Source organism: Boleophthalmus pectinirostris, unplaced genomic scaffold (assembly GCF_026225935.1).
Source record: "Boleophthalmus pectinirostris isolate CB_2022bp ecotype Guang Dong unplaced genomic scaffold, ASM2622593v1 HiC_scaffold_13, whole genome shotgun sequence".
Classification (NCBI taxonomy): domain Eukaryota; kingdom Metazoa; phylum Chordata; class Actinopteri; order Gobiiformes; family Gobiidae; genus Boleophthalmus; species Boleophthalmus pectinirostris.
The window spans coordinates 11,095,269-11,107,398 of NW_026571036.1; the positions used below are offsets into that span (position 1 = coordinate 11,095,269).

General features: G+C 40.1%; 2 protein-coding genes across 2 annotated transcripts in view; one reads left to right on the forward strand and one right to left on the reverse strand.

Annotated features, from left to right (window-relative positions):
* Positions 1-1,577, reverse strand: part of fntb (farnesyltransferase, CAAX box, beta) — a 47,988-nt gene extending 46,411 nt beyond the window's left edge. The window contains exon 1 of the mRNA XM_020924265.2: positions 1,372-1,577. Within this exon, the coding sequence (XP_020779924.2) occupies positions 1,372-1,470 (99 nt within the window). The 5' untranslated portion in view covers positions 1,471-1,577. The remainder of the gene's footprint in view (positions 1-1,371) is intronic.
* A 3,845-nt stretch (positions 1,578-5,422) lies between these two features.
* Positions 5,423-12,130, forward strand: part of rab15 (RAB15, member RAS oncogene family) — a 71,043-nt gene continuing 64,335 nt past the window's right edge. Inside the window, exon 1 of the mRNA XM_055149440.1 lies at positions 5,423-5,618. Coding sequence (XP_055005415.1) covers positions 5,495-5,618 — 124 coding nt within the window. The 5' untranslated portion in view covers positions 5,423-5,494. The remainder of the gene's footprint in view (positions 5,619-12,130) is intronic.

The following is a 12,130-nucleotide window of genomic DNA, read 5'->3' on the forward strand; positions in this document are numbered from 1 at the left end:
CGAGTGATATTTGGGAAGGCTGACTCATTTGTTTCACAGAAAATGTTGCTTTGTTTAAAAATTCAATAGGCCAAAAAAGTCTTTTATGTAACTGAGATGTACTGTAAAATGTTTTAATTCTCCATTATTGAGATCTTTGCTGCTGGAGCTGGATTTTATATTATAGAGCATCAATTTGTAAGTGACAAGTTATAGAGTATTCGTAAGTGACATAAATAACCAGCTGTGTTTTCTCATTAAGTATCTATCGAGACTCCCCATAATCCAATTTTCTCTCCCATAGAATAAAAACAAGATGAACAATAGATATATATTATTCCAAATGATCCTTTTTGCTTGTTTAACATTCAAGATATTAAATAAAAGTAACTGTATTGTTAAAAAAAATATTTAAAGATGAAATAGAAACACTACATCGCATTTTACTCAAAAAAATTTTAATAAATACACGTTTCAAATTATAACTACCTGTGCCGTTAGTCTAAGCAGAATGTATGGGAAGCAAACTCGCAAATAATTGTTTTTTCCTGTATATTTAAAGCCTAGTTTTTAATTCATAAATACAGCTATAGACTATGTTATTAAGTTTGTTCTTATACCTACAACTATACAACTACAACTATAGATTTTTTTTAAACATACACGTAATTCAAATTGCATTGCCTTGTACCTATCAATTGTTTTAATGATAATGATAAGTTTATTTCAGATGTTTCCATAAATAATATATTGCATTATCATACAGTAAATGATAAATTGTATATGCAATAATCAACAGCTACATAAAGACTATTATTTTACATTGCTACAATAATATCCACACATAGAAATAAAAAAAAGAGAAAAAAATAAATAAATTTTCAGTTCTTATAGTTCAGTTTTTATAGCTTCTAATTTTTGTTACCTACTATTGTCCTGAAGTAATGATCCTGAAACTCTTGAGTCTTTTTGGACAAGCCTCTCTCCTAGTGCCTGTCCAAAGAGGAGGAAATCACAGCACTTCCAGTGAACTTAGTGATGGAGATGATCGTGCCAACTCAAAATGACCTTGGAGCGTCTCTAACGTGCTGCAGTAAATTAACAATGGCTTTGTGGTGAATAGTCTTAACCTTTTAACTTGTCTGGCTAAGTTCATTAAACTTAATCCCATTAGGGGCCAGCAGCCTAATCACCCAGATATGACAACAGTGGTAGATCAAACTCCACGGATGGAAGATTGGAGTTAATTTGCGCGTTTGTTGACAAAGATCTCACGCTGTTTTTGGTCCTTTGCCTGGTAAATCTGATCAAGCGCTGCTCCCCATTCAGGAGTTGAAGGGAGATAGCTTTAGCATTAGCCACCTAGCCCTGAGGGAGCTAATCTCGGCTCACCTGCTCCACAGAAGTCACCGTCTCCACGCCGTCGTCCACAAACTTCTCCTCGGGGTGACAGTCCCTGAAGCACCGGAGTGGGGTGGCTCCGGCTTCCATGATGACAGCGGTGCGGTGGGCAGCGGGGATCCCGGAGGAGAGGCGAGGTGCTCGGGTTTGTTTTGGTCCTCTGCTGCGCACACTTCTCCAGTCCGTCCGCTCGCTTCCGGCTGAGGTTGGAGGGGGCGTGGTCTACGGCGTCTCCAAGGGAACAAAGGAGGTTAACAGAAAAACACTTTTACAAAAACTACAGCTTTTTAAATTAATTTTTATTGACTGCTAAAATATAATATAACTAAATCAATCAATTAAAAAATAAGTTCAAAAAAATATAAGCGCATTTCAGAGACACCTTTGTCAAGCTGTATACAACTCTATAGGAATTACGTTGGCCCTTCAAAATAAAAGCCAATCGCACCGTCTCCACGTTTTAGAAATTGAATTGAACTGAACACATACAAACACACACGCATTATTTGATTAATTATGCACAATATTTGTTTTTTTACACATGACTGCACATTTAAAGAGTCGATATAGGCTGTGGACAATGTGAGTCAAGGGTGAAGGTCCACCTGTTTCTCTTGAACATGTGTCAGAGTATAGGTTAAAAAAAAAAAAAAAACAACATTCAATATGTTGGAATATGTTCTCTTGAACATATTCTAGAGTATAGGTTAAACATAATAATAATAATAATAATAATAATAATAATATTAATAATAATAATATATTGCATATTTTATTTTATTCATGGAACAAATCCATGACTGCCCCTGTACTCCCTGATCTCACAAAATTGCACACTGTTGAATGATGTAGACAAAAACAAAAAACAAAAAACATCAAAACAAAAACTCCTTCAATTTAAAAGCTGCATAGTGCCTATTTCATGATGAAAATTGATAGCTTATGCTATCATTAATTAATTTCATTTTAACTTAAACCAATTAGGCTATAGTTATCTAAAATCAGCTACATTGACGGTTCTAAAAGTTCTAAAAATATATATATATATCCACAATATATATATCTCGCCCATTTCTCCGTGTTCCAGTAGCCCATTTTTCATCAAGGTGCCCTGGTTCCCCAGCACCTGATGCAGACCTTGTTTGGCCGGGCGACGTCTGAGCCGGCATGTCATACGTTTCTTTCTCTCTCATCATTGTATGAGGTGCGCAGTAGCACGAAGGGTCTTGCCCAAGGACCCATACTGGTTAGCTCATTGCCTCCCCCCCACCCCGTCAGAGGGGGGATTTGAACCCGGGTCTCCCATGTGAAAGTCCAGTGACTTACCAATTGAGCTAACCAGCTGCCAGTCTCAGGTATGAAAAACTGGACCGCACCGGGCCCTGACATGATCCATGCGTACTGGCTAAAGAAGCTCACTGCCCTCCACGAGCGCCTGGCAGCACAAATGAACCAGCTGCTAAGGGATGGGACTCACCCTGAATGGTTAACCCAAGGGCGTACGATCCTGATCCTAAAGGATCCCTCAAAGGGTGCAGTCCCATCCAACTATTGACCAATAATCTGTCTCTCCACAACATGGAAGCTCATGTCAGGCATCATTGCGGCTAAGATAAGTGGCACATGGATCAATACATAAGCGCAGCACAGAAGGGTATCAGCAAAAACACCAGGGGAGCCAAACACCAACTCCTGGTTGACCGAACAGTCGCCCGCGACTGCAGAACCCGTAAGACCAACCTGTGCACTGCCTGGATTGATTACAAGAAAGCCTATGACTCAATGCCACACACATGGATCACTGAGTGCTTGAAGCTGTACAATATCAACAGGACTCTAAGGGCGTTCATTGCGAATTCGATGCGGTTGTGGAAAACCACCCTTGAAGCCAATGGGAAGCCACTTGCACATGTGTCCATCAAATGTGGCATATACCAAGGAGACTCACTGTCCCCACTACTGTTCTGCATAGGCCTGAACCCCCTCAGGCAAATAATCGACCGCACTGGCTATGGATACCGACTCAGAAACGGGGCCACCATCAGTCACCTCCTCTACATGGATGACATCAAGCTGTACGCTAAGAGTGAGCGAGACATCGACTCACTGATCCACACCACAAGGATCTACAGTACAGACATTGGGATGTCATTCGGGCTTGAGAAATGTAGCAGGATGGTGACAAAGAGAGGGAAGGTAGTCCACACAGAGGGGGTGTCACTCCCAGAGGGAACAATAGCAGACGTTGAGGACAGTTACAAGTACCTTGGTATCCCACAAGCAAATGGCAACCTTGAAGAGGCAACAAGGAAAGCGGCTACGGCCAAATACCTGCAAAGAGTGAGGCAAGTCCTTAGAAGCCAGCTCAATGGCAAGAACAAGGTGCAGGCAATCAACAGCTACGCCCTGCCAGTGATCAGATACCCTGCAGGGATTGTAAGCTGGCCAAAGGAGGAGATACAGACCACAGATGTTAAGACACGAAAGCTCCTGACCATGCATGGAGGGTTCCATCCCAAATCCAGCACCCTGAGACTGTACGCAGGCCGGAAGGAAGGGGGCCGAGGACTAGTGAGTGTGGGAACCACTGTCCAGGATGAAACATCCAAGCTCCTTGAGTACATCAAGGACAAGGCCCCGGCAGATGAGGTGCTCAGAGAATGTCTCAGACAGTGGGGTCCAGAGGAAGAGGTGCTGGAGGGACCATCATGGCAGGACAAACCCCTACATGGGGCGTACCACCGGAACATAACTGAAGTGGCTGATATCAAGAAATCCTACCAATGGCTTGAGAGGGCTGGTCTGAAGGACAGCACAGAGGCACTGATCCTGGCTGCTCAGGAGCAGGCCCTGGGCACTCGAGCAATAGAGGCCCAGATCTACCACACCAGACAAGACCCACGGTGTAGACTGTGCAAAGAGGCTCCTGAGACAGTCCAGCACATAACTGCAGGGTGTAAGATGCTGGCAGGGAAAGCATACATGGAGCGACATAACCAAGTGGCGGGCATAGTGTACAGAAACATCTGTGCAGAGTACGGGCTGGAGACCCCAGGATCAAGGTGGGAAACACCTCCAAAGGTTGTGGAGAATGACCGAGCCAAGATCCTGTGGGACTTCCAGATACAGACTGACAGAGTGACAGAATGGTGATGGTGAACCAACCAGACATAGTGGTGGTGGATAAGAAACAGAGCAGAGCCGTGGTGGTGGACATCGCAATACCAAGCGATGGTAATATCAGGAAAAAGGAACACGAGAAGCTAGAGAAATACCAGGGGCTCAAGGAAGAGCTGGAGAGAGCCTGGAAAGTAAAGGCATCAGTGGTGCCTGTGGTGATCGGAGCACTCGGGGCTGTAACCCCCAAATTGGAAGAGTGGCTTCAACAGATACCGGGAAAAACAATGGACATCTCAGTCCAGAAAAGTGCAGTACTGGGAACAGCAAAGATACTGCGCAGAACTCTCAAGCTCCCAGGCCTCTGGTAGAGGACCTGAGCTGAATGAGGGTGAGAGACCTACCACCGTGGAAGGTGAGAAACACATTTTATATATATCCTGTCATAAATCAGGTAAAAGTACATATGTTGACTTTCCTCTGGATTGTGTCACTACGTTTAATGCCATACTGTGGAACATTCCAGGCAAAGCAATGATGTCGAATGTTAACCTACATCGTGTACCTTTACTTTAGCCAATTTTAGGATAGGTTAACCACCCGTGCACTTAGAAATGATCAACAAAAGAGCAGTGGCGAATATGTTTTCTTGCATTTCTCTGTTAACCTCATGCCATTACTATTATTATTATTATTATTATTATTATTATTATTATTATTATTATTATTATTGAGCTTTTACTTTGAATTCCTTCCCCGGATCTTCACGCGTCCTCACTCTCTCCTCCTTGACCGTGGTCCACGCCGCACCCACCGGCCGTGTGCGCGGAGGAGCATCCCTGTTTGCTCCAGCACTGCGCTCCGGTGACCAGCGGCAGGCAGCAGCAGCAGCAGCAGCAGACATGGGATGCGAGCGGTCAGCCATCGCTCATTCATCTGTGCACAGTTAGCTCCTCAAGGCTAAATCCAACACAGTGCAACCTTTTTACAAATCAAAATGGCTAAACAATACGACGTGCTCTTCCGACTCCTGCTCCTGGGAGATTCTGGCGTGGGGAAAACGTGTTTGTTATGCAGGTTTACGGACAATGAATTTCACCCGTCTCATATTTCCACTATCGGTAAGTGCTCCAATTCGTGCGCCGATAATTACGCACGTCTTTTTGTCTATTAATAATGCACATTTTTCCCACATCGCTGGCAGTTCTTTTGATGTGATTTTTTGGCGTCACGCTGTCGCTGTTCCGGCGCGCAGTTTCTCCAATCAAACGTGCTGTTAATTGCCACGGTGTAATCACGTGGAGACCATTGCGAACTGTAAATTGGACCGTATTTGGGGACGTTTCGGGGCACTTCTGACAGGGCAGAGCGCACTATTTAGCGATGGCATACCGATGACAAGGAATGGGAAGCGTCACAATTAGGTTAAATATAGACTCTTGGTTAAGTGATTAGAGGTGTGATTTCAATGATGCCAAATTCTCAAATAGAAGTGGAGTGGATTAAAAGGGCAAGCTCCAATCAGGAAAAAAAAAAGCAAAACACATTTTTAAAGACGTACAGTGTAACTTTTCTGACTCATCACTGCTGTTTTTGCTTTGGATGTTCCACAGTATGGCATTAAACTTATCCATCTCCTTGAATAAGAGCGCCAGGTCATGTTACAGGTAGGACTGGGTGTCATTAAGAAGTTGCCGATACGATACATACGTCGATACACAGGCCACGATACGATACATATCTCGATGCAGTGCACTTTTGGTTCGATACGATATATTTCAAATCGATTCAGTTACTAAAAGTCTTTGTGAAACCACTTCTTGTGCAAAGTTAATATGAAACACAAACATTTTAATCATCAAAACAGTGAAAATCTCAAATAAATGAGCTTCCTTTGACTAAACAAGCAACAAAACTGTAGCGCTGTAACAAAATAATTAAGTAAAATATCCCAAAAAATACTCTTGGTGATATATCAATACAGCAGCCCATGATATCGATACTGCATCATCACATTAAATGTACGATATATCGATATTTTTATATTTTTGCACACTCCTAGTGACAGGTTATATCTATGGAGAGGCGACCCCACTCACTGTACGAATGAATGTTTTTTTAACAGCTGTAATTGAATAAATATAAGGTTAGGTTTAATGCTGTGCTATGGAACATTCTAGGCAAAGCAACATCATGACTGTCAGCTGAGAAAAATATGCTTCATAAAATAATAGTATAGATTCCTGAATGTTGTGCAGTTTTAAAGAAGCACTATGCAACTTTTTAGTAGACTATCCTTTAGGGGAGTGCAAAAATATTGAAAAGCCGATATATCGTTTAGTTTAAGGTGATAATACAGTACTGATATCGTGGGCTGCTGTATCAATATATAACCAAGAGTATTTTTAGATATATTTTACTAAATTATTTTGAGTAAGAGCTATGATTGTGTTGACGTTTTTACTGTTCTGACGAGTAAAACAGGTGCTTTTCATAAGGTCAGTCCACATGAAATCAGCTGCTTTCAAGGAATCTAATTATGAGCTATCTCAGATTTGGCTGAAAAAAATTCAAAAAATTTCTAAAATGACCAAATGAAAGAATCTAAAATTTTAGCTCAGTCCCTTGAGTCGTTCCTGAGTTATGGCCAGTTGAAATTTTGGGGCCATACTCACTTTTTCAGAAGCCTTAATTTATAAGCATGTTTGAGAGACCATAACTTATTAAAAAAAAATAGAGCTAGGAAGCTGAAAATTTGTATTATTGTAGATTTTGGGTCATAGGTTCTAAATCTGTACTTGGCTCATCGGGGAGGGCAGCTGATTTCATATGGACAGACCCCATATTAACTTTGCACAAACTCAGTGGACTTAGTAGACTTTTAGTATCACAGCCATGATTTAGCCTTTGTTTTTCACTGAACCGTATCGAATTGATTTGAAATGTATCGTATCAAAAGTGCACTGTATCAAAAAATGTATCGTATCGTGGCCTATGTATCGAGGTATGTATCGTATCGGCAACTTCTTAATGATACCCAGTAGTAATGGGCATTCGATGAAATTTTCTTAATCGATCGTCGAGAGAATTAACAATCGATTATCGATTAATCGATTTTTTTATATTAAAATGATCATCATTATTATTACTATCTGCACTACTAATCTGCATAAATAAATTCAACTTTACGACATATAAACCGTAACGGCTCTAGAGCCACATCAGCCCGTTTGACATTATAACGTGTTTAATTCAGTTTTGCGCAACTCTCACAGAAACGAAACTTAAAACCGCATCGCTAATTTGCATAAACTAAGCGAAGATAAAAACTACAGCTCTTGTGTCGCTGATGCGGTCAACTTCTGTTGGATTAAAAGACTTGACTCAGTGGAATACAGGTTAGTGTGACCAGATTTGTGTTTGTCAAAACCAGGACACCGTACGGGGGGAGGGAGGTGGGGACTCGTCATCGACATTGCGCTTCTCTCACCTGGTAAAACTTTTTCCTACTGGACACCGAAACATATGTGCTGCTTTGTGCACTGTGCACATGGACTCACACTTGTCCCGACTGTAACAGAAAGTGTGGAATTTCGCATTTGCACTTCGGTACGTTGCAGACTGACTGACTGTTTGTGTTTGCTCCTTCTGAGTGCAGAGAGCTACATGTACAGACCTGTTTGGTCACGCTACGCACAGCAACCTACATTAGGTTTGTCGATTAAAATTTACGTAATCGATGAAATTCTTAATGGTCAATTATCGATTAATCGACTAATCATTCCCATCCCTAATACCCAGCCCTAGTATTCTTCATCTTGTATTCACGGAGATAGAAAAGTTTAATGCCATATGGTGGAAATTTCTAGGCAAAGCAATAACATCTCCAATTAACAAGCAGATGGCAGATTCCTGACCAGAAAATTACATAAAGCATCTTGAATATGCAGTAAGTTTTGTATATAAGTCGTGTATCAGCAAAAAATGACAGTAGTATTAAGCTTCAGGTCATCGGGTTCCTATGGACTGGACTGATCTTCTGCTGTTATATTAGACAGCGCTCAGCTCAGTGTTCCCGTCTGCAGCAAGGTCATATATGAATGCATTTCTTTAGCAATTCTAATTGAGCCTTCATGAATGGTGCGTCTCCGTGTGTTCGGGTGCGTTCGCTTGTCCTCGTTTGGTCCCGGTTTGAGCCCAATTTGTCGTGATGTAGACTTGGATCGATTGATTTTTCTTTTTCCATTTTTCTTTAGTTTCATTTTGATGTGGTGCAAGTGTGAAGTTGTGAATGCACCTTTAGTCACAACTGAAAGGAAGGAACATTTCTAAGTCATAAATTAAGGGAATTAAATAAAAGGTGAGTAACTGATGTCTAATTAGAAACACAGTGGCTTTTTCACGGTGACATTTACAGTTGTCACATGAAAACCTGCACGTGAGCTTTTAGACTTGTTAGAATGTTGTAGGGCTGCTCGATTATGGAAAAAATCATTGTCACAGTTATTTTGGTTAATACTGAAATCACAATTATTCAGATGATTATTTTTTAGTTACACAATGCATTTATTCAGCATTTCTCGCTTAAAAAAACGTTCAAATTGAAAATGAATTCAGGCTACAAATATGAACCTTAGAGCAGTTTTACGATGTATAAAACATAAAATGAGCATGAAATAAGGCAAAGAAAAACATAAATGTATCCAAAATAAACTATATATCCAGCTGTTTCACAATCTTTATATTTAAAAATAAAATAAATATATTTAATTATTAGGGATGTAACCGAAATATCGTGATATTATATCGTCAAAAGTCTCACAATAATATCGTGAGTTGGCACAGTATATCGAATTACAATTTCCTTTGCTTAAATGCATGGTTTTATAGTACAAACAGCTTATAAACATCGGGAACTACATATCCCATGATTCATTTCAGTGCAGACAACATGAAGAAATATGTTTTTTACTTGAATTCTTGGGATTATGATGGAAATAATTCACACCAAAATCTCGTCACGGTGTTTAAAAGCAGAAACGTGTCCTATCTACAATTATATCAGCCTCTTCAAAATATCGCAATAAATATCGTACTGTGAGATGCATATTGTGATAATATTGTACCGTGAGATTTGGATATCGTTACATCCCTATTAGTTATATTTTAAAAATCCAAAAAATAAATCCCGAAATAAATGTTAAGCTTTAAATCGTTTATTAAATGAGCTTGGAGATCATTTGACACACAAATTGAAATTGCGATCAAAATTAGATTCATTGCACAGCCTTACAATGTTGTTACCTCTTTAAAAACAGACCTGGAGTTATGTTTTGTTGCATTCACACATGTTCCATCTGTCTTACTCCTGCATTATCAGGCTGTATTCATTCCCGAAGCTCAAACGGCGTTAAGTTCACAGCTACCTTTTACATTTTAGTTCTGTAGAAAGTGGCAATTCCAGGTTTCTGGTGAAGGTGTACAGAGTTGAAAAACATACTGAAGCTTTTCCTGTATTACCACATGACATCAGAGTGTTTTGAGCTTTGGAGATGTAAACAGACTAATAATAGATGATTATTCATTTATGTGTGAATGAAACATAACACAACTCAAGGTCTGTTTGTGATAAGGAAAAAACATAACATAAATCAGAAAATAATATCATCCCTTTGCAGAATAGGGATGTGCAAAAATATTTAAATATCAACATATTGTATCATTTGTCGTTTGTGATCGTAAAATATCGATATCGTGGGCTGCTGTATCGATATATCGCCAAGAGTATTTTTTGGTATATTTTACTAAATTATGTTTTATTGCTTGTTTAATGGAAGGAAACACGTTTATTTGACATATTCACTGTTTTGACGATTAACATGTTTGTGTTTCATATGGACTTTGCACAAGAAGTGGTTTAACAAAGACTTTTAGGCTACATTTACACTGAAGCGAATCACCTTATCACCGTATCAGAAACGATTTGCATCCAGACATGTTTCTCTGTCCGCAAGCCTTCCCTATTCATACAGCTTTGAGCATATTTATTTACGTTTTACAGAAATGAGACTTAAAACTGCATGGATAATTTACAAGCTCGCTATTGTGTATCTGATACAGTTCAGCTTCTGTCGGACTAAAGGACACGACTCAGTGGAATATGAGTGTTTGTTCTGTGACAGAGGGGTGTTCTGCTGATGGTGAGTCTGTTCTGTGCTTCTATCGCGTTGGAGATGGTTCATGTTAAACTTTTGAGAGATTATACGTCTGCAGGTCATACGCAGACATAGACTGTATATATGAATGGACATATATCCTAGCCTCTTAGCGTTTTGGCGATGAATTACTTCGCGGTGCACAGACCTATATCAGAGTATCAACGTTTTCAGGTGTCCACACAGTGCCGGATCAGATCGTTACATCTCTGGAGCCGTTTTCCATCGGATTAGTGTGGACGAACACTACATCCACAACAAAAACTACTCAAATACGTACTAGCCTTAGTATAACAGCCATGATTTAGCCTTTATTTTTTTATTGAACCATATCGAATCAATTTGAAATATATCGTATCGAATCGAAAGTGCACTGTATCGATGTATGTATCGTATCGTGGCCTATGTATCGAGATATGTATCGTATCGTGGCCTATGTATCGAAGTGTGTACTGTATCGTGGCCTATGTATCGAGGTATGTATCGTATCGTGGATTATGTATCGAGGTATGTATCGTATCGTGGCCTATGTATCGTAATTGTGGTATGTATCTATGTATCGTGGTATCTATGTATCGAGGTATGTATCGTATCGTGGATTATGTATCGAGGTATGTATCGTATCGTGGCCTATGCATCGAGGGATGTATTGTATCATGGCCTATGTATCGTATTGTGGCCTATGTATCGAGATATGTATCGTATTGTGGATTATGTATCGAGGTATGTATTGTATCGTGGATTATGTATCGAGGTATGTATCGTATCGTGGATTATGTATCGAGGTATGTATCGTATCGTGGCCTATGTATCGAGGTATGTATCGTATTATGGCCTGTGTATCGAGGTATGTATCGTATCGTGGCCTATGTATCATTTCGTGGATTATGTATCGAGATATGTATCGTATCATGGCCTATGTATCGAGATATGTATCGTATCGTGCATTATGTATCAAGGTATGTATCGTATCGGCAACTTCTTAATGATGCCCAGCCCTGTTAAAGAATATATTAAATAAAGCTGGCTTTATTAGTGATTATCAGCGAATGAGTTTTTGTTTTGTTTTGCTTTATTATAACTGAACGTACGGAGTTAAAATATCGCCTTAATAACTATAGCTCATCTTGTTAAAAATGTGAACATGGAGTCTTATTGTAAACATGACATAACCTCTGAATGGTATTTAATGATGCAGGCTAACTCCAAGTCTCGGTGAAGCTCATTAGTTGTCTCCACGTTGCAGCAGACAGTGTATCTTCTCAAACTGCCCTGTGTCTGTGTGTTTGTTTTTGTTTCCGGCAGGGCTGCTCTTTTACAGGGAGGGAGGGATCCATTTTGTCTGCAGTAATTGGACATGAATTAGGGGAGACAATTTTAAGGCCTGGACAACTGCCGAGCTCCAGAGGGATTATAAA